The 22,615-nt window shown below is 53.5% G+C and overlaps 1 protein-coding gene across 3 annotated transcripts in view; it reads right to left on the bottom strand.

The window, feature by feature from the left end:
• PUDP (pseudouridine 5'-phosphatase) overlaps positions 1–22,615 on the bottom strand; it is a 36,890-nt gene that overhangs the window by 5,276 nt on the left and 8,999 nt on the right. For 2 of the 3 annotated variants that reach the window (XM_039839647.1, XM_039839646.1), the window contains exons 2-3: positions 14,857–15,075; positions 6,392–6,621 (exon numbers count right to left, since the gene is read on the bottom strand). In XM_039839647.1, the coding sequence (XP_039695581.1) occupies positions 6,392–6,621; positions 14,857–15,075 (449 nt within the window). The remainder of the gene's footprint in view (positions 1–6,391; positions 6,622–14,856; positions 15,076–22,615) is intronic. The other variant, XM_039839648.1, reaches the window with a different exon arrangement.

Raw genomic sequence — 22,615 nt, forward strand, 5'->3', positions numbered from 1 at the left:
TCCTGGGCGTGTGTGCCGTCCCCGCCTTCCAGACCACACCGTCAAGGCCGACCCGACACACGCTGGGGGACTCCTAGGCTCAGAAGAATTCCCACTGTCCCTTTTGCGTTATACGCTCTTCTGAAACTAGTGGACTTTTGAAAGGTGACTACACTGTCCCCGGGGACCAAAGCTTTCCCTTTTGCTTGGGAAAACACGATATTTGATACCAGGTCACTTCCATACTCCCAAGAGGCCTGGACTGGTGCACGAGCACGGGGTAAGTCCCCCAGAGCCTCACCCATGGCTACTCGCCACATAGAAAGCTCGTGACTAAGTCCGATCATTAAGAACAATTTTCAACTACACCACTGTTTTTAGCTTAAAAATTTCATTATATCATCTTTTGCAGTCGATTTTATTCTATTCACTAACTTTGTAACGTCAAGTTCAGTTTTCACATTCCGAGACATCAAAACTATGACGAGGCCTAAAACTTTATCTTTGATTGAGTTTTGATCACTAGCGCTCATCTAAGGTTCAAGTTTTTTCTCCATGTTCTCTGTCAGACTGAATTACCTATCAGCAAGTAGCACAATATCGCAATGTTCAGTACATACGCACTTCGTTAGGTGTTCGAACAAGTTTTTAAGTAACTTTGTGAAGAAGACTGAAGTTTGCATGTATTTTCTATTAATACTTTTCTTTATATTATTCATCTGTCAGTCCATCATGTAGCCATCTGAACATCCATCCATCCACCCAGCCACCCACCCACCTACCTACACTTCCCGCCTCTCCTCCCTCCCCACACACCCGTCCGCCCATCTACAGGTAAAGCAGATCCTGGCTTTGCCGGGGTCCCCTACATAAGGCGTCTGACTTTGAGTTCAGTAACCCGTGCACGCTGCGGAGCTACTGTCTTCCTGAGTTAATTGTGGTTTGAAAATCTATAAAGCCAGCACCGAGATAACCATATTCATACTCAAATCTTCTGCAGTTACAAGCTAGTTACATGAATGAACTATACCATGAAATTGATTCTTTTTCCCTTTGAGAAAAGACTTGGAAGACAATTAGGATTTGACACCTTGGTGTGCATGGGTGGGGTGTGAAGCTCCCTAAGGAACTGTCAGTTTACTCATGAGAAATGCATCATGAGGCACAACTTACTGTCCATTTTAAAGTGTATGCACATAAATTAAGTGGTACACAAAGGGCAGCTCAAAAACTATCTAATTTTCTGTTTAATGATGCAGACTCTGTGTCCAGCAAATTCTCGGAAACCAGCGAAAAGCTCGGCAGAGCTCTCAGAGGTGCCGAGTACTCTAAAGGTTCCTGAAACAAGTCTCAGTAGCTTCTAGATGGTCAACAGAAGCCTTGTTTTCTTCCCATTTCCAGGTGCATTCAAGTGGGTGTGCGGTGACGAAAACTGCCTGTGCTTTGGGGAAGGAAAGCAACGCTCCGTGCGGGACACAGCCCACGCGTCCCAAAGACAGGAGCCGGGGCCACGCGGGGCCGGCCTTGGACGGCGGGCAAGCAGGGCCGTGTGAGGACGCGGGGACGGCCCTCGCCACCGGGGGACGGGTTTTCCACGCCGCGGCCTAGTGTCCCGTGCAGCAGAGGTGGCAAGTATGGAAGTGACAGGCAGGCACGGGGAAAGCCTGAGACATCCACCGGCCTGGACCGGATGAAACCCTAATGACCCCATGGGCTGGCAGCTGAGCCGTCCTCGAGGTGGACATGCACCGCCGCCCCCCAGAAGGCCTGCGCGGCCTCTGCCTGTGGCCCAGTCACGCACTGAAGCATCGATGAGGGGTCCGCGGAGGCGACACCCCCCAAGACATGCTTTCTGGTGCACACGAGGCCCTCGAGCCCCCCCTGCACACTCCGCAGGCGCCCAGGCACGGGGAGAAGGCGGGCTGCAGGCGCTGACACGGGCGGTGGCCGCCATGTCCGGGGCCGAAGAGCTGCTGGCTTCTGGGGACAGCTGTCATCTTGTTCGTCTCTCAATGCTCGTTAAAGTCCAGTTCCACACTGCCCATTAGGGTGCCATTATGTACGAGGTTTCCAGAATGTTCTCTGAGCACCCATCCAGACAAATCTTTTGCGGCAAGGAGACTGCGCACATTCGCCGAGGGGCTGGAGATGCGCAAAACGTGCGTTAATTGGCACGAACGCGCTCCAAGCAGCACAGCCGCACGCACCTGTTGTGTAAACGGTACTGCGGAACTTTCCGGAACACGGAAGCTTCTGTTCGCAAGGAACTCACGAAGGTCTCCAAAACAGTGGCCTGAGGAACACACTTCGAGACACAGGTGACGGGGCGTGAGTGACGTGCGTGAATCACAGCCGGTGCCCGTTTTCCAGGGCGCTCCGGCCCTCCGTGCGTGTGCAGCTGTCACGGAAACTGTGGGCGACCGGCAGAGGCAGCGGACGCATTTGCACTGAAAGCGTCCACGCCTCTGGCACCCACCTCCTGGGGCACTAGACACGGCAGTGCGTGAAACACAGAGTCCTCGGGCCAGCGCCCTCCCTCCCCGTCTGCTCAGGTGTGTGCTCTGCAGAGTGTCCAGGGCGAAAGGCACCCCAAGGACACCTGCTCAGGTCCCCACGGGCGTGTCCTGTGCATCCTCCTCTCAACCTGGGGTACAGGAGGCTCTGTTCCTTCCGCTCCAACACTGATCCCGATGGGGACTTCTCAGAGACTCTCCGGGAACGTGCGGCTGCTCCAGGGGAGCAAGGCCCTGGGGGCTGGGGAGGGGAGCGTCGCTGCACAGAGACCGGGGTGCTGCGGGGAGCGCCCCTGGCCCCGCCGGAGGGAAGGGTCCCTAACGAGAACATCATTCTCAGACGTGGCTGACACGTGAAGACGGCCGAAGCTCGTGTGCGGTGTACGCACGACCGAGGAAAACGCTGAGCGGTTTCACTGGCACGACGCGCCCCCCCCCCGGAACGGGTATGAGGGAGTCCCTCGCGGCCCGTCAGAAATCCGGTGACGACGTCGCTGCGGGCCTCTTGCTGGAGCCCTCACCTGTGTCTGACACGCGCGTCTGTGTGTACGCATGTACAGACGGAGAATTAACCGCTCAGGACGCCGCCTACCAGGAGTCCGGCCGAAGCAACTGGACGGAACGCCGCAGGCAGACAGGAGTCCTGCTGAATGAACGGCGTCTGTGGTCGCACAGGCAGATGAGCAGAGTCGCCAGGATGTCCGTTACTCCATTCGGAAAGGGGCGGGGGAAACGTCCAGAGTGAGCGGCGGCCACGGCGGATTGGATGGAGCGGCGGAAGCCGGTCGGTTCTCCCCGGGAGAGGACGTGGGGTGGGGACCGTGGTACGCGCAGTCCGGGTAGATGAGCTTGGTCCCAGCGGCCCACCAGCCACTGTCTGTAAGCATGGCAAAGAGGGTGCTGTCACGTGCACCCTGAGCCATGGCCTGCCATGGGCCCGCTGCTTCCTGACCGTGGCAGAAGCCAGCCGACGGCCACCTGACTCACCCGCAACCCACAAGGTCACGCTGGAAACATCCGTTCTACTGTTTTACTCTTTAGGGCAACAAAGCTTCACGTGAGGAACTAACTTCCTTGAAAACAGAACACGACAAAAAAGTAATTTAAATAAAACCCCTGAAACTCAGCTCCTGACATCACAACCAGAAACGGAGCTGTGCGAAGTCGCGACCGCCATGCTTTTCAAAACCGATTTCCGCGTTCGCCTACAACGGGAAAGGTACCGACCTAGGAAGCCGTGTGTCAACGGTGCCGTCGTTCGTCCCTCGCAGCACAGATGTGCACCTTTGCAGCGAGGAGCTCAGCCACCCGGAGGGCCTGGGCTGCCTCCCGCGAGCTCCCCACCCTGCCTGGGCCTGGAGCCCCTGGCTCGCACCGCACGCCCCAGAAGCTTGTGGACTACAGAAGCTGGGCAGGGACAGCCTCTGCCCCCATGGTCTCTGAGATTCAGGGGAGACCTCACCCCGCCGAAGCTGAGCGTCTCCTCAGCACATATCAAGCATTCAGCCTGCTCATCAGCGTGAGGGTGGGCTGAGGGGACTTTTGAAGTGGCTGTCACTTTTGCTTATCTGTATCATGAAAGACTGATGCATAAATAACAGTGAAGAAGAACTTTCGACGTCGATGTCATTCTTCCACGCAGGTGCGAGGCATCCTGTCCCGGGAGGACGGAAAGCACCTCTGTCATGTAACCCTCCTCCCCGTACGCCTTGGGGTTCACGCCCGTCCTGCTACTGCCACGCTGCTAATTACTGTGGGGACATGCACGGCACAACACGTTCCCAAAAGCAACCGTGACTCTCTCTAGTGGCTGCATAATTGCACGGCACGCCCTTGACCTTCAGAGGCCCTCAGGCCGGCACCACGTCAAACAGCAAAAGGCAGAGGGGCGGCAGGTGAGAGCCACGCCGTATCCCAGCGAGCCCTGGACCCTGCTTCCCGGAGCAGAGTGACAACCGGACGCAGGCGACTACGGCTGCCCCCTTGGCCAGGAGTCCAGGCCCGTCAGAACCTCCCTCTGGGATCACGACATGCACCTCCCACGAGGAAAAACCCAAAGAACCCTAATCATGTGCATGACAAGTATGACACGAAAGGCCTCGTCTGGCAGGGCGAACAGCCATAAACAAGCGTGGGCTCGCACCAGACTGACGTCTAGACCACGCCAGGAGCTAAATGACTTAACACGGGCCACTGCTCCCATGTCTCTGACAAGTACCACACCCATGGTGTGGACAGCCGCCAAGGGATGTAGCCCACGCTGGGCGGGGCTCCGGCGGCCTTGCCCCCGGACACGCGGGCCGTGCGCTCACAGACTGGGCCCTGCTTCGCGGGGTTTCACGCAGACTCGTCTCCCATGAAGCCAGTATGTGCTTTCCACGTGCGCTCTGTGCCCACACTCACTTTACAGCGTCAAACGCCATGTGTCCGAGAGCACAGGCCCCGAGTCAGGCCCGCTTCGCAGAGCGGCCGGGCCCACAGAGGGGTCAGACAGGAGCAGCGCCGCGCCCAGTCCGTGTCCGCTGCTCCCCTGGACCTCGCTGAGCGCGGGCTCCTGCACGCCGCTCTGAACGGCTCGGGGACCAGCTGGAGCCGGGTGCCACCGCCATGAAATTGATTGCGTGCCCTGGGAGCCTCCACACTGTACCGGTGACCAGACAGCCGGCACCCCACAGAGAACGTGGCCTCTCTGAGAGGGGGCTCATACCCAGAAAGTGTGGAGGCATTCCAGAAGAAGGGGACATCCTCAGGAGAAAGAACTCGCTTCCATGTACGTGGTAGGACGCCAGGGCCCCAACGCGCAGACACCCCGACGTCAGAGGCCAACGGACACTACACCCAGGACGCTCAGGCCGCCCCGGGGCTCAGCTCTGACTCTGGGACTTGGCGGCTGGGCAGCCTCAGGCTTGGCCCTTGTCATGACACTGCTTTCGAGATGAATTCCGTGACGAGATCTGAATCGGCCCACGCACGTCTACCTCCACGAATGCACCCACTGTCACCCAACGAATCTATGCAATACGTATACACATATAATCGGTCTTCGTCCCCGATTCCTGGCAGAGCTCCTGAAACCCTGCGGATTTCCAGAAAGGGCCATATTTGGTTATTCGTGATAAGCACTTTCGATCGAACTGAGTCTGTGCTAACGAGGTGATTCTTGGTGGACCCCAGACGTTCAGGACTGGGCCTGGTCACCAGGAAGACAAAGGCAAGATCACAGGGGTGGAACCTGCAGCCCCACCGCCCACCCTCCAGGTCCAATGACTCTGTCCCCAACGGCAGATGATTCAAGCAACTGCACCTGAGTAAGGACCCTTCCATGAAGGCCGTACGACCGAGGGTCTGGAAGCTGCGCCCTGGGCCAGAAGAAGGAACAGATGTCACAGCAGCACCAGGAGCTCCGTCCCGGGCAGCCGGGTTCTGAGTGACCCCCGGGCTGGCGTCCGGGCTCCAGCCCACCGGTCAGCAAGTGGAGACAACCCACCGGGGAAACGCTGTCCCCCGCGTCCCTGCGCAGAGGCCCGAGCCTCACCCACGGGAGCCGCGTGGCTCCGCACCCTCACCGGAGGAATGCCCCGGCTGCCACAAAGGTGGCACCAGCACGAACTGCCTCCGCGTGCTGGGTCTGCATCTGCAGAGCTGGCGGCTAAGCGCCTCATCTCAGCAGTCACGGCACGGCGACAGTTCAGAGCAAAGCTGAACGGCCACCGTCACCGGGCGCTGATCGCCGTTGCAGGTGGCAGACACCGCTCGCCCGTGTCCCCTGCGTGCTTGCAGAATGAAGGCCGCTGTCCTGCAGGGCAGAAACGCACCAAAGCCGCGAAACCTCCGCAGGAAACCTCCGCGGTCCCCACGCTCCGCCCGCCCACGCCGCCTGTCCCCAGCTCGGCGCTCACCTTGTCCACGGGGGCGGGGGGGAGGAACCTCCTCGCACACGCGAGGAATATGTCGGGGTCCGGCTTGCCGTTCTTCACTTCGGGGTCGTCCCCCAGCACGACATGATGAAAGAGGCTGAAGAACGCTTTGTGCGCGCTGGTCTTCATCACGAAGGTGTCGGACCCGGAGCTGGTGGCCACGGCAAAGGGCACGCGGTGCTTTCGCAGATGGTGGATCAGCTTCTCCACCCCTGGGGGGGAGGGAAAGGCTTCAGTGAGGTGCAGGAGGTGCAGGCCACAGGCCTCTCCGAACAGACACTCCTCTGCCCATGACCCTGACTTGTGCCGCCTCTTCCCAGGACACCCCAGCAGGCGCAGGCTGCCTTTGGAGGACCAATCAGCTCCAAAACGTCCCTACGCAGAACCACACCCGAGAAAACAATTCAGGCCATGGCCATGTCCACGTGGGTGATTTACTGGAAATGGCTTTACGTGGGGTCCCTCCCATGCTGAGATGTGACCAGGCAGGGCGAGCCTGTGGGGCGCGTGCCCTGGGAGCCTGCGCCAGCGCTGCGGCCGGGCGCGGGGGGTGCACGAGGGTCTCGGCGGACCGGCTTTGCTCCCTGGAGCACTGAGCAGGCCAGGGCTGTGCTTCTCCAGAAAAGCTCCGTGTGCCGCAGAAAGCCACCACCTCTCCTCACTCTGCGGGGGGGCACGGCCTCCGCCCACTAGCACCGCCTCGTGAGGGGCGCCAGAATAAAACAGACCTTGGTGACACAGCCAAACATGACAGCACACCTGGGGAAGGGGACAGCCCCCACACTCGTTACCTGCAGGGACCGGGTACAGGGAACACGCAGGACGATGCCGCTACATACAGCGCCAGCTACGAGGGGCTGGTTATCCGGGGTGCGTCAAAAGTAACAGGAGTCACCCACCTTTAACCCACGGCGATTATGACAACGGTAACATCTAAACGCACAGACTGCCGTCTTTATTGAAAACAATATTTAATCTATAATCGTGACTTTTCTAATCACTGCACGAGGGGAAGGAAGTCCCTGCTTTCTCAGCTGCTACAGGAAAGAGTGACAGTCACCTTCTCGAGCACGAAACTGTTTGGTACGGTGACAGAGGCCGGATGCAGGGCCCTCTCCAGACAGCGCTACAGGAGTCTCAGAGGGAGGCGTAAGCCCCCGGTCCTCCTTCCTCGCCGTGTGCTCGCACGCTGGGCGGAGCTCTGGCTCTCTCTTCCTGGAAGGGCCCCAGTCTGCTCACGGGGACCCACCCTCCTAATCCTTTCCCAAAAGGACACAGTGAAAACACTTCAGAGAATAGAGTAACATCGAGGACTCTGCTGGATGTGAAATTCACAATGCCTGGTATCCAGTCAAGAAGCAGACGAATAGAACCCCAAACCAGGAGAAAAAGTGACCAATAGGAAGAAACGCAGAGACGCAGAGATGACAGAATTATCAGATAATGACCTTATAACACAGCTTTATAAGTGTTATAAACACGCCCAAGTTAGAGATTGTCGGAATGAAAAAAATAAAACAAAAAACAAGAGACCCAACCGCATATTTATGGTCTACAAGAAAACTATTTTAAGTATAAATACTCAGGTCACAAATAAAATGACTGAAAACTAGGTATTATGAAACTACTACGCAAAAGACAGTCGGGGTAGCCATATTAAAAACAAACTGGTCTTTAGAATAATGAATGTTAGAGAAAACTAGGGACATTTCATAATGACAGATAAGTCAATCTCTCAACAAGAAATAATAATTCTAAATGTGTACACATCAAATAACAGTGCTTCAAAATACATACAGCAAAAACTAATAGAACCGAATAGAGAACTAGACAAATAGAGAGGTCTCAAACGCCTCTCCCAGTAACTGCTAGAACAAGTAAACAGAAAGTAAGGATACAGCAGACTTCGAGAACACCACCAAGCAACTGAACTGAAGAGACATTTATATAACACTTTCCCCAACAATAGCAGAGCACAAAATACCTTCAAGCACATGAAACATTTTAATGGAATTAAAATAGACATCAATACAAGATATCTGGAAAAATCACAAACATGTGGCTGTTAAACAATACACTTCTGTGTAAGGCACGGGTTAAAGATGAATCGCAAAGGTAATTAGGTGGTGTTCTGGGAGACGATTAGGTTTAGATGAGGTCATGAGGGTGGGTCCTCATGAGCAGACTGGGGCCCTTCCAGGAAGAGGGACAGACGCCACAGCTCGCCCCAGCATGTGAGCACACGGCGAGGAGGCGGCCACCTGTAAGCCAGGAGAGCCTCTCCAGAGCCTGAGCACGCTGACACCCAGGTCTGCGACTCTAGCCTCCAGAACTAGGAGGAATAAACGTGTTTTTAAGCCACCTGGTCTGTGGTTTTTGGTACAGCAGCCCGAGCTAAGACACTCGGGCTCATGAAAACAGTATCTCAGGATGTGCCGTGAATCCTGAGAGATACTGGACAAGGTCAGCCTGCTTCCCTCAGCACACTGGCGAGGCCGGATGGTCTCCCACAGCAACTCTCAGAAGCTCGTAGCCAGCGGAGCCCGAAGCAAAGGCGCCTCACAGCACAGTCACGCCCCCGTCGCTCTCCAAAGAAGCCCACGAGCCCACGAGGCCTACACGGAGGTCTCCCACTATTTCTGGGGTGCAGTGAGTGGAACACTCCACAGGAATCCCAGAATGTGACTGCATCTGGTAATAGGGTCCTTGCGGGTGTGATTAGCTGAGGACCTGGAGATGGAGTCACCTTGGTCTACGGGAGGGCTCTAAGTCCAATGACTTGTGTCCATCTAAGGAGACGACAAGGGAACATGAAACGGAAGGCCACGTGAAGACGGACACAGAGATGGGAGGGATGTGGCCACGAGCCAAGGGCCTTCCACGGTCTCTAGAAGCTGGAAGAGGAAGGAGCCCTGGCTGGTCTGGCTTAGGGCAGAGCTGGGAGCCTGAACAGTGGAGGCTGTAGCATGCAGTCAGCCTTTTCACTGGAGGGCCTCGCATGTCAGTTAGGTAGGCCTCAGCTTTCAGGCCCCAGGGGGTCAGCCCCATACTCCCAGGGACTAGGTGAGCCAAAGTAAGGGTACAGCTCCATCAGTCAGGGTAAGGACATGCCCCTCCGCATCACAATTAGGGTCTGTTTCCCCTGCTGATTGGCCGGGCCAAGGACACGCCCCTCCGCATCACAATCCCCTGCTGATTGGCCAGGCCAAGGACACGCCCCTTACATGATAATCAGGGGCTGCTTCCCCTGGCAACCAGCCATCCATTCCTCCAATTTAACTTGCTAAATACTTGCGTGGGACACAGCTCTCACCTTGAAAGCATGAAAAAAATGAATGATGTTGAATTAATAACACACCCTCTCCACCAGCAGCCTTCTTTCCTAATAAGCTCAAGGTGACTTCCACAACCTGAACTGTGCTACCAGAAGACACCTTCAGAAAGAAAAGAAACGTCAGGGATTATGTTCTCGTCCACTGTTTAATGCTGGGAACAAAGCACTGAGTGAACGAAATGAACACCTAGATCCCGAAGGACGACTCTGTGTACATTTTCTGGATATAGTCACTGCACCCAGGACTCTAGTCGCTCACCTTTCCGGTGGAATTCAGTTTGGGCTCAGATAAAGGGGAGAAGGGAAGAATGCAGAATGGACAGAAAACAGTGCACAAAGCATGAGCTTTCAGGGTAGGAAGCCTGACGGTGTCATTGGCACTCCTGTGACCGGCACACCGCAGGCAGGAAGCCGACGGAAGAATGCGTTTCTGGCCCGGCGAGTCTGTGCACCGCCCGCCTCACTGGGCAGTCAGGGCGGCCTCTTCCTGTCAGCTCTCCTCCCTCGGGAGACGTGCAAGGTCTCATCGCTGCGTCTCACCCTAATCCTTTCAACGAGGTCCCTTCTGCCCTCTCCCCTGGTCTGACCCAGCACCCCTGCGTGACCTTCAGGTTCTCTCATCCACCGGAATCCTGGGCTTTTCTTTACACCCCTCGAGCTGTCACAGGCTTTGCTCCCAGTTGTGTTCCTGGTGTGTGGAAATGACCTCATGTTTTCAGAGTCAGACTTTGAAATCATCGATAAGTGCAAGACCAGTACAAGTTAAAACGAGGTCATGCGAAACAGTCTTATGCTAAAGAGCAAGGTTCACAGAAGCAAAAAAAAAAAAAAAATCAAACGGCTCCTTAACCCTTTCACCTGGAATCGGCGAAGAAGGTGAAGAGAAAGAAAAGCAGCCAGGTGACTTCCACAGGACTGACCTGCCTGCGAAGAGCTGGCTCCGGGCTCACTGTTAAGGTGCGCAGTCTGCATGGAATGGTCTGTGACCACCTGTGAAGATGCCTTCTGCACTGGACGCTGGGAGTACCGAATGAAGACACTGCATTGATGGCATCAGCAGGTAAAATTCATACTAAACACCTGTTAGTATTCTAGCCAGACTCCCAGACCGGCCGGATAAGACAGCGTATTTTCTTGGAACTACAGTAGAACACATCTCAAGGGTATCTTAGAATACAGGACAACCATTCTAGAAGGAATGCCCCTTGAAAAGCTTGGGCAGACAAGGAAGGAAAAAAGTTATGTGCATGCTGAACACATCATGGGTGCTTTGTATGTTAAGCAATGAATCGGACTCCAGGGCAAATGTTAACTGTAACGACAAATTTTTAGATTAATTAGAAAAAAAATCTGCAAATTATTAAAATCAGAAAATAAAAGGGGAGACATTGAAACCAATGCCCCAGAAATATAAAAGATTAAAGATGAATAATGTGAAAAAGTGCATGCCAACAAATTGGATAACCTAGAAGAAATGGATAAATTGCTAAGAACATATAACATATCAAGATCACATTAAGAAGAAATAGAAAGCCTGATCAGACCTATAAAAAGTAAGGAGATTGGATCAATAATCAGAGAAGTCTAGGTCCTCATGGCTTCCCTGGAGAATTCTACCAAACATTTAAAGAAGAGTTAACATCAAAAACCCTCCAAACTCTCCCAACAGACTGAAAACAGGGTATGTTCCCACATTCACTGTGAGGCCAGCATTACCCTGATAAAGCCAGACAAAGACGTTACAGGAAAACTGCAGATCAATACTTTACTACACACTGATGCAAAAATATTCAACAACATAGCATCATACACCATGACCACGTGGGATTTATTCCTGAATGCGGGGTCCGACCTAGGAAAATCAATTCGATATACCATATTAACAAAATGAAGGACAAAAAGCATATGATCATCCCAACCGATACAGAAAAAGCATTTGAGAAAACTCAACGCCCTTTAACAATATAAACACCAAAACTCGGACTAGAAGAAAACTTCCTCGAGATGATAAAGGCCACGTATGACAAGCCCTCAGCTGGTGCTACACTCGACAGAAAAAGGCTGAAACTTCTTCTCTGAGATCAGGAACAAAGTAACAATCTTTACTTTGTTAAGATTGTGAGTCCTAGTTGAGTCCTAGTCAGAGAAATCAGGCAAGAAAACAAATTTAAGTCAACCAAGTTGGACAGGAAGACGCGAAGTCATATGTTGGCGCATGGCATGATCTTACATTAGGGAACTAAGGACTCCACACACACGCGCGCCGTTAGAAATAGCGAGCACATTCAGCAACACGGCAGGAGACGCAGCGGCAGGGGGAATCGGATGCGTGCCTGTGCGCTGACGGCTTGAGAGAAAACAATGCCATTTACAGCAGCGTCAGAAAGGAAGAAGCTCAGCGAAGAACACAGAAGACTTATACGGTGAAACCACAAAACGTTGATGAAAGAAGTGTAAAAAAGATACAAATACATGAAAAACATCCATGTTCTTGGATTGCGAGACTTGATATTGTTAAAATGTTCACGCTATCCGTAGTGGTATACGTATTTGAAGCAATCCCTATCAAAATCTCAAAGGAATTTTTTCAGAAATACAGAAACCCATTCTAAAATTTACATGGACTCTCGAGAGACCCGAAATAGCTGAAACGATATTGAAAAAGAACGATCCTGGAGGCCTCACGCCCATGGTTTCAAAATGGACTAGGAAGGTATAGTCAACAAAACAACGTGGCACTGGCATAAAAGTGCATAAACCGATGGCACAGAACAGAGAACACAGAAGGAAGCCCTCGCGCATGTGGGCGAATGATCTCCAGCAAGGGATCCAAGAGCAGTCAGCGAAGAATGAGGACCCTCTTCAGCGCATCGTGTTGGCGAGACCGGGTATCCACGTGCAAAGAGTGAAGCTGGACCCTTACTTCGTGCCACACACAAAAATTAACCTAAAATGGACTAAGGACCTGGATGTAAGATCTAAAACTACAAAATTCCCAAAGGAAGGGAGGGAGAAAGCCTCATGACGTTGGATTTTGCGACGATGTCTCAGATATGACAGGAAAAGCACAGCCGAGAGCAAAAGCAGCCGCATGGACCTGCGTCACCCTGACAGAGTCCTCTGCGTCTGAGCACACAGCCAACAAGCAAAACGGCAAACTAGGGAAGAGGAGACCATCTTTTCAAGTCATCTATCTGATAAGGGGTTGACAGCCAGAATATTTAAGAATCCATAGACTCAACAAGAAAAAAAACAAATAACCCTATTTAAAAACTGGGCAAACGACTCGAACAGACATTCCTCCGAAGAAGGCATGCGGATGGCCAACAGCACAGGAAACGATGCTGCCCATCACCAGTCATCAGAGAAATGCAAATCGAATCCACAGGAGAAATCGCTTCACGTGCATTCACGTAGGTACTATCCAAAAAAAAAGCAGAGAAAGTAAGTATTGTTGATGGACGTGGAGAACTGGAACAGTCGTGGCCTGGGGGGAAAAATAAAATGGTGAGCCACAGCGGAAAACAGCACGGCGGTTCCTCAAAAGACTAAAAATAGAATTACCATAAAGCCCAACCATCCCTCTTCTGGACACGTACCCGAAAGAGGTGAAAGCGGGATCTCAGAGAGACACCTGCACCCCATGCTCCCTGCAGCGCTATTCACGACAGCCCCAAAGAGGAAACGGCTGGAGTATCCATGGACGGATGGATGGGTGACGACAACAGGGAGCGTCCATGCCACAGAAGAGCACTGAGCAGTAAACGGGGGGAGACCCTGCCCCACGCGACACGGACGAGTACTGAGGGCCCGATGCTAAGTTCCCAAGGCCAGGAGCAAAAGGACAAACACTACGTGCTGCCTCTCGTAGGCGGGACCCAGAGCAGGGAGTCACAGAGACAGAAAGCGGGTGCTGGGCGCCAGGCGCTGGGGCAGAGGGGCACGGGGGCTTACTGTCCAAAGGGGACGGTTTGCGTTCTGCAAGGTAAGCGGGGGCGGTGACGGTGACGTAACGTGAGCACACTTCACGCTAGTGAACGTGCACTCAGAAACGGGGAGGCGCTGCGTTTTAATCTACGGGTTTGCCGCTGTGGTTAAAGACAACGGTCGGGATGTATTTCCGCCGTCGCGGCTCGGGGGCTGACTGTGTGCGTGACCGGTGCGCAGGGCGCTGGGCGCAGAGCACCCCCCAGGACCGGCGCCCGCGGCCGGGGTCTCGGGGTTGTGCGCCCCAGGATCAGCGCACGCGGCTCTGGGCATGCCGCGCTGCAGGGAATTCTCTGCTCACACGGGACGTTCCATCTTCATCCTGCACCGATGCGGAGACGTAAATAACCATGACCACGACCCATACTCACAGGCCTTTAAATCCAAGTGCCTGCGGACAATGCAGCTTTTCTCCCTTCTTACCAGGATCCTAAACCGGAGTATTCACCTTTCTTCCCGGAAGAATCTTAAAACAGAAGTCCATTTTTAAGCATTCTTTGGTCCTGTAATCTAGAACATTCTTGATTTCACGTGTAGCAGAAAGAGCAGGCAGTTGAGTTCTGCTCAATCTTGAGTTAACAAGCCCCAAGAGAGAACAGCAAACCGTCTTTCCCACGAAAAATAAGTAAAGACAGGGGTGAGGGCATACAAACAGACACATTAAGAACGAATGATGCCTTTTACTTAAAAAAAAAATTAAGCTCCTTTGGGGAGATTTACCTGCTTGTTTATCATCAACTTGTTAAAGTTTGACTAGGTGCTGAGACATTAATCCTATACCGCATTTCAGAAAAAAAGGCAAAGCCACCTATTAAACTTTGAAGCAATTTTGTCCTGAATATAATCCTTACATGACACTGAGACACAGGAAATTCAAGCGTGTTTGCCCCTCAGGAAAGGGGAAAGGAAGGTGCCTGATTTTACGGAACCTCGGCAGGCGGGGCGGAAGCACAGCACGCAAGTCAACCAAGCTCCGCGGGGGCCTGGGCGCCCCAGACAGGAAGAGAGTTTCCACGACGTGACAGACACAGACGTGGCAGCCAGGTGTGCCCTGCACCGCCTCGGCCAGCGACGCGCAGCGACACCTCAGCGTGCTCGCAGGGGTCTGGGGACAGTGCGGGCTCACCTGGCAGGAGGCCCGCCGTGGGGAACAGCGCTTCGAGCCTGGCCTGGCTCTCTGCCACTAGCTCCTCCTTGGACATCGGCAGCTGCAGCACGTCTATGACGACCTGGGCCGCCTCGAAGGCCTTCTTGCCCATGACGAGGGACTTGACGTCCCAGCTGTACGTCTTCCCGTAGCGCCCACAGATTTCTTGGAACACCACTGAGTACAGCCGTTCCGTGTCTGCGGGGACAGGAGGGACAGGAAGATGGAGAGACGTTTAGGGTGCATGCTCCGTCACAGACTCTCCGCTAGACACGCACATGCGAGCACGCGCACACACACACAGTGTGGAATCGCGCTCGGGGAAGTGTGCTCGCAGCGACCTAGGGGAGAGGGACACGTGCTGGTCACGCGGCCTGCCGGCGTTCCTCCATCGCCGCGGCAACTCTGCCAAGTCGACGGAAAGCTGACGACTGGGAGACAGAAGTCTCCACGTGGCTGTGTTTTATGCAAACACGCACGTGTGTCAGCCCAAACGGGCATGACCAGCTGTTCCCAAGGGTGCCTCCCGACAGCACGGAGGGTCTGCGTGTGTGGCGCTCTGCTCGGAGGGACACGTCCCGTGCCGATGGCCGTAGCCCAGCAGGCGCGCCTGGCCGTGGTCTGCCGTGGAGCCCACGCGAAAGCAGACGCTTCTGCAGTGGCTGCGTGGGGAAAACACGTCCTGCGTTTCCCCCGACTCCACGGCTACCGCGCTCACAGCACTTCCCACAGGAGACGAGACGGGTGTGGTGTCAGCAGCACTCCGTGACACCAGCAGGGTGTCCTATGACAAATCGATTCTGACACGATCTGCCCACAGAGAGCATCAGATCCCGCAGGTTGAGGGCTCGGTCCCACAAAACCGCCCCCCACACACGCACTTCAGATGCCAATTACCAGTCCGGGTTGTCACCTGTGCTTCTGACAGGCAATAAATCAGAGGCTCCCATGCCGCCCTCCTGAGGATTGATTAATTTGCTAGAGCAGCTCAGAACTCAGGAAAACAGCTGACTTAACTGCGTCCCTGTTTGTTACGAAGGGCTGTGACAAAGGATACAGGTGAACGAACATCCGGATGGAAGAGCAGTAGGGTAAGGGACATGGGCCTCCACGGTCTCTGCAGGCGTGGACTCAGTCAGTGCCCGCCAGCCCCGAGGGACAGTCGAGCGCGAACCCCCCCTCCAGCCCCTCTGGACCACGGGAGTCGGGCCCCAGGCTTCTGATCACAGCTTGGTCTTTCCGGTGACTAGCGCCCATCCAGCACCGCCCAGAGTCACCTCGGTTAAGCGAAGGATGTCCCTATCACCGAGGGACAACCCCGGGGTCTGGGAGCTGCGGTAGGAAGCGGGTCGGACGCCGAGCAGGCAGCGGCTGAGCCAGGCCGTCGCATGTACACGCTCCCTGCTCAGGAGCCGAGCTGCGTCAGGTTAATTTCCACACGAAGTCAGCAGCGCATTTCACAGACGATGGCCGCAGAAGCCACTAGAGGAACGTACTGCGGCCATGCAGACGTCATCGCCCCGCGAAGCCCTGCAGCTGTCGGTCTGGGCAGCTGCTACAGATGAGGCGGTCAGCTGAGCATCAGATGGACATGGGAACCCGGCCACCTGGCGTGCTGGCCAGAAAGGCTGGCACTGTCATCAGGAGCAGCACACTTGGTGCCCAGGTGGGCAGACTTAAGGCACTCAAGGTCATTAACTGCTACGGCAGGCATCCGTGCACCTGGAGGAAGGCTATGCACAGTGGCCTCTGAGCTTCGTTTCCTTCTAATGCTGAATAAAGAAATATAAACATATAGATAGATAGATATCTTTATTTAAAGATATATCTATATGTATACATATACATGTAGATAGATATATCTATAAATATAAATAGATATATCTATTTATAGATATAAATATAGATATAAATATAGATATAAATATAGATATATCTACTTATATTTATAAATATAGATATATCTATCTATATAGATATAGATATCTATCTTTGGAATGTATCCACGAAAGCACCATGCCACCCAGGCACATCGCACGCACATGTGCAAGCTTCACAAACACTTGTCAACCCACTGCCCGGCATGGCACAGAACAGAAAACCTTGTGCCCAGTTCCGGAAACCATAAACTTCTGGAAACTGAAGTTTTCACTTAGCAGACAATCTGACCTGGAGTGCCAGGAGGTGTTTTTAACGATTGATATTTATTGCCCCATCCTGAGTCATCATATACTTTCCCATATCAATGGAGAATATCAATGGCTTTGATAATGGGGGCTATCCCAGGACCCCCCAGAAGTGTATAAGTCACACAACACATGTGTTCTAATACCTCTGTAAAATAATACTTAAAAAATATAACTAGAACCGGCTCCATGGGGTTTGGGAAAGGAATTCTGAACCCACACAACTGAGGCCTGTACACTGTGAACAAGGTTTCCAAAGCTTTTCCTCAAACTAATGTATCTTGAAAACAGTCTTACGTTTATAGTTTCCAATTCCGAGTGGGCCGGGGCCTTCTCAAGCCAGTGTTGTGTGTTTCGGATAGCTTCGTTCCTTAAAGGTACAAAATCCACTCCCACACGGAAGGGCCCGCCTTGAGCTACGATCGGGGTCACCGCCTGGCAGACAAGGTGTTGCTGTCGCAGCTCTCTCCCTGGAGGCACAGCCATGCTCTTAACGCGGCAAGAACTACGTAAGCCAAATGGGAAATGGCTTTAATCATAAAAGCTCGGCACACGGCACATTTTGGTAAGAGTGGTGATGTCGTTTTTCTGAGCCGTTCTGATGGTCCGGAGTAGGCGGCTGATAACTGAATAGATTGTTTTTAAATTCATGGATTTTGTTCACCTCAAACGTTCTGCACTGGTTCCCTTACCCCATTGGTTCTCAGAGTACAGTCCCTGGGCCAGCAGCTTCGCAATGCAGATTCCTGGGCCTCAGGTCAGCTCTGCAGTCAGAGGCCCCGCCCAGGAGAGGCAGGTGTGTGCTCAGCTGAGACCTGCCTTTATGACATGGCCTTTTTACTGAAGCCAGTCGCTTTAAGAAATGGCGGTGCTTTAACCAAGGAAGCTTAGTTTTAATGATTCTACGTAGCGATTTATTAGTAGAAGTTAAAGAAAAAAAAATCTGTGAGCATGTGACACTCGCTGTGTATGCTTTCCTTGCTATTACGTCTCAGTACGAAACTGTCATTTTTGTTTGTTTGTTTCTTTTCCTTACCCCCAAACCACAATTTGTAATGAGAGACAGACTGCAAAAATAAGAAATCCCGAATATGCGCCATTCTTCCTGAAGGGAATCGCAGCGGACGACTCCAGTGAACTGGAGGCCTCCCCCCCATGGAAGGAAGGTAAGTGGGGACAGCGCCCCGTGAGAAGCGACGGCAGTGGAACCCGACGGCCGTGGCTGCAGGTGTGCAAGGACACGGCTCCTCTAGAAACACACCGAACAAGCTCCAGGTCTTTATTTTTTATTTTTTGCAGAAATACGTGTCTTGGAATAAAAATCGGGGATTCCTACTGGGGCTGAACCTGTGCCCAGGAGCACGAGTTGGCCACTGCTGAGGGCTCCTGATTTCACTCATGTCTGCATGCCGGAAAAAACATGTGATGTCAACCAGAACCCAAACCAACCTCAAATGGAATTCTCCCCCACATTAAAATTCAGCCCAACTTTCAAACGACTCAGCACAGACGCCTTTCTGCGACAAACATTTGTAAATTGGAAACATCCTGTGTTACGAAACAGGACACTGACTAGACTCAGATGCAAATGATCTTAAGAAATCAGATATGTTGGGCGTGCAGAAATGACACGTGCTTGAAATACGATCAATTCGATTAAGGAAATACTTATTAGGCCTTTGATGGGCACTGACGAAAATGACAACTGGGACCAAAATAGTCCTTACTAAGTATAAATTAGCGACCAGAACTGAAAAGTTCATTAACGTTTGCTGGAAAAAAAAAAGAAACAGTCAAAGACTGCAAAAGAAAAGGAAACTTTTGCACACAGAGTGATTAAGAAAATGCCAGCACATAAATCAGAATGTTTTTCTCAGCTGAGACCTGCTGCAAGGTCACCCTCAGCTGACCCCAGTGACCAGAGCCCAAGAACTAGACAGGAAAAGGGAAGTCGGGCGGGGGGTGTTGGAAGTCGAAGCTGCTATCAGAAGCAGCGGGGAAGAAAAGTGTTGACAAGGACGGTGATCTGCTCCCCAGAAACACTGCGGGCCCCACCGAGGATGCTCAGTGGCCCCTCGCGTCCCCTCGCAGCGTGCAGGCGCCTGGCTCACGCTGCACGGACCCGTGCCAGGCTCCGCTGCAGATGGCCAACCTGTACCACGGGCATGCGTGCCCAGGGCGGTGCCTCCTTGCGTGTCGGGATGCAAATGACTGAAATGCATAATTAACAAGCATGGAATTATGAGTCCAGTAATACCTGCCTCAAATTAGAAGCTGGCCTGCTTTCAGTATTTGATGTTTCGCTTGCCATGGCTGGAAGCTATCTGTTTTGAACTGTAAAGAAGTAATTATAATTGTGATCTCTTAAAAGAAAGAGCAGCGACGATCATTTAGTCGAGTGATCGTTTGGTAAACGAACACCTCTGATGAGCATTTAGCATGATTCAGTGGCGTCGTCAATTATTTCATTTAATAGGCAGGGGTACTGGTCTAAGAGTTGTCTGTTTGTTTTTTCTACTGGTGACCATATTAAGGTTTTAAAAAAATCATTTTAAAAATGAACTGCTTCAAAAAACGTTGCTGGATCACACACATGTGCGTGCATTTGGGGGAACATGAAGACTGGGTCTCGGATCACAAAGCTGAACATGGAAGCAAGGCTGTCAGACGTCGGGGAGGAAGCCCGGAGGGCAGCTGTGGACCCATGGGCTGGGGGGCAGGCTCACGCCTGCAACGCCACGAGCAAGAGCCACAGGAAAACATGGGCAGAGGGGCCTCGTCCAAGTGCAAGGACGCGGCAGAAAATGAGCACAACCCGCCGAGCAGAGAAGATGTGCGGGGCTCGCAGGCAGAACTGAACTTCACAGCTCGGCGATCGGGAGACCCAGCAACAGGCCCCCAAAGATGCTCAGGTCCTAGTCCCGCAAAACCGTGGACACGTGACCTCGTGCGGCAAAATGGCCTTTGCAGGAGTGATAAGGATCTTGAGATGGAGACACTATGGTGACATCTGAGTGAGTCCAACGGAGTCTCAAGGGTCCGTATGACTGGGAGGCAGAGGGTCAGAGTCGGAGGGAACTGAGCAGAGGCTGAGTGAAGTGGGGCCACAAGGAATTTGGGGATCTCTAGAACAGGGGTCCCAACCCCCGGGCTGCGGACTGGTACCGGTCCGTGGCCTGTTCGGAACCGGGCCGCGCAGCAGGCGGGGAGCGGCGGGCAGGCGAGCGAGCTTCGTCTGCATCTGCAGCCGCGCCCCGGCGCTGCGGCACCGCCTCAGCCCAGCCTCAGATCCTCACAGGTTAGACGGTCATAGGAGCCCCGCGTCCAAGGTGCCACAGAGGCTGGGGACCGCTGCTGCAGACGCGGAGGACACAGGAAAGGCCAGGGCTTCCAGGAGGAGCTGCCAACGCCTCGGTGCTGCCCATCGAACCTGGTTGCGCGCTTCTGGCGCCCGGAACCACAAGGCAACAAATCTGGGCTGCTCTACGCCGCCAGGTTTGTGATCATTTGTCACAGTGGCAATAAGAAACTAACACATAACGTGAGACGAAGTCGCTGTGGAGAAGTTCAGCGGTTTCCTCAAGGGTTCCGTGTAGGCCGAGGGCAGCAGCACGAGCAGCGGACGACAGAGCTGGAGGACGCGGCGACGTGCGTGAGCTCCAGAGTCATGCTCCGTGAACGAGCGCACTCTGTGTGTGATTCCACGGGAAACTCTGGGAACCGCAAAGTAGCCTCTAGCTTCAGGAGCAGACTGGCGGCCTTGGGACGGAAGGAGGACGGGACAGAGGGGTGGGGGCACAGGGAAACGTGGACGTGTGGAAATCTCGTCACGTTGAGTGTGCAAGCGTATCCCAGCTAAGCCCAGGTATCCCCGGTCGCCACTGGCTAAAGTGACCTGACTGCACTTGAAACTTCCCCTGAAGCCCGAGGTGGCGGCAGCTTCCACGCAGCTCTCCACATTCCTTCTCAAACTGTCACTGCTCTATTGCTGAAGAGACGTTTGCTGATTCCATCAAAATCGGATCTTCAAGTTCTCAAAACACGGGCGATGCTGCACAACGTGGCCTGAGCCCTCCAGGACTGGGGACGATCGCACGCCGTGCTGGGGGAGTGTCGCCCACATCTGGGAATTCATCCCACAGGATGGTGCCACTTACTCTTGGAGCTCTGTGAGTCACCCCTCCCGCCACGCCTACGTTGTGCGGCCCCGAGCAAGTTCCGCACCCTTTCGCGTGTAATTATGGGGCAGGTGGGCTGCAAGGGGTCATTTAAGACAGGAGGAGGAAACGAGCTGCCCGCGGTGACGGCCCGCCCAGTCCGAAGAAACAGAGGCGATGCCCGCAGAGGAAGGACCCGCAGGTAGGTGGGGGGCCGGAGGCAGGCGAGCGTGGGACAGGACAGGACAGTGGGGCAGGTCCATTCCAGGCACGCGGGGGGCGCGGGGTTGATAAAGAGCAGCTGGTCTGGATGTGTAAACTCAAGGAGCTACGAGATCTTCTAGCTAAGCTGCCCGGTGAGTCTCAAAACCTGCACACACGGCCACTGCAATCATGCCTGCACAGTCCTCGTGCGAGAAGCTGTGACACATGCTGAGGAGGAAGCGCCACGTGGGGACTGGCGACGCGGCTCTGTGCCACACACGTGCACCCGTCCTCTCTTTTTTTAAAAGTGCACGTTAGCAGGAGGTCGCACACACAGAAAAGGCTCTTCGAGTCACTCTGCTGCAGTGCCAGGTGTCGGGGACAGCTCCCTCTGCTATCCCCGACCCTTCTCACGCTTCCTACGCGGACGTTTCGAAGCAGAATCATGGAGGGGGCAGATTCCCAGCGCCTTTAAGGAGGCGGCAGGCAGTTTCTGCAAGAGCATATTTATCCCCCCTCACCCCGTTAGAAACGTGGGCTCCGACGGCAGTTCGTCCTGCTGCGGCATCTGTGTGGGGCCAACGCGGGGTAGGGCGGCTGGGTGGGAGCCTGCAGGACTCGGGGATGGCTCCCCCATTTCCCGGCAATGATCTGGAAAGACGGGGCGGCCCAGAACCTTCAGATTTGCATTCTGGTCACCCACTTGCAAGCCAAAGTATATCTGGGAAGTACAGTGTACGAGAGCGTATTCCCGGTTCGTAATGCCCACGTACTGCGCAGCCCGCACACAACAGCGAGAAGGAACGGAAGTAAACACACACTCGACGACTTTCCCCCAAGAGGCTTCTCCCCAGCTCACATTTACCCGAGACTGTCACGAGAGTGACTTTATGATTTTGTCTCTATTTCCCTTCTCAGCATTATTTTACAATTTGAATAGAGCTTATCGAACCAAAAACAGTTCTAACTTGACTGTGGCATTTGGCCCAAGAATTTATTTTTTGTTTTGAAATACATCATCCAGCAAGGTTTGGAAACAGGTAAAACTGCAACACCTGCTGACCGTGAATGTCTTGTGGAGCACGAGCCTATGACCAATTCAAAAACTTTTTGGCACTCTCTCTAAATTATGCCAAATCGCTTTAAAAAGACACCAACGATCAAGCGCTAACATTGGCTTTTTAATGCCTT

Source organism: Pteropus medius, unplaced genomic scaffold (genome assembly GCF_902729225.1).
Source record: "Pteropus medius unplaced genomic scaffold, Ma_sr-lr_union100, whole genome shotgun sequence".
Classification (NCBI taxonomy): domain Eukaryota; kingdom Metazoa; phylum Chordata; class Mammalia; order Chiroptera; family Pteropodidae; genus Pteropus; species Pteropus medius.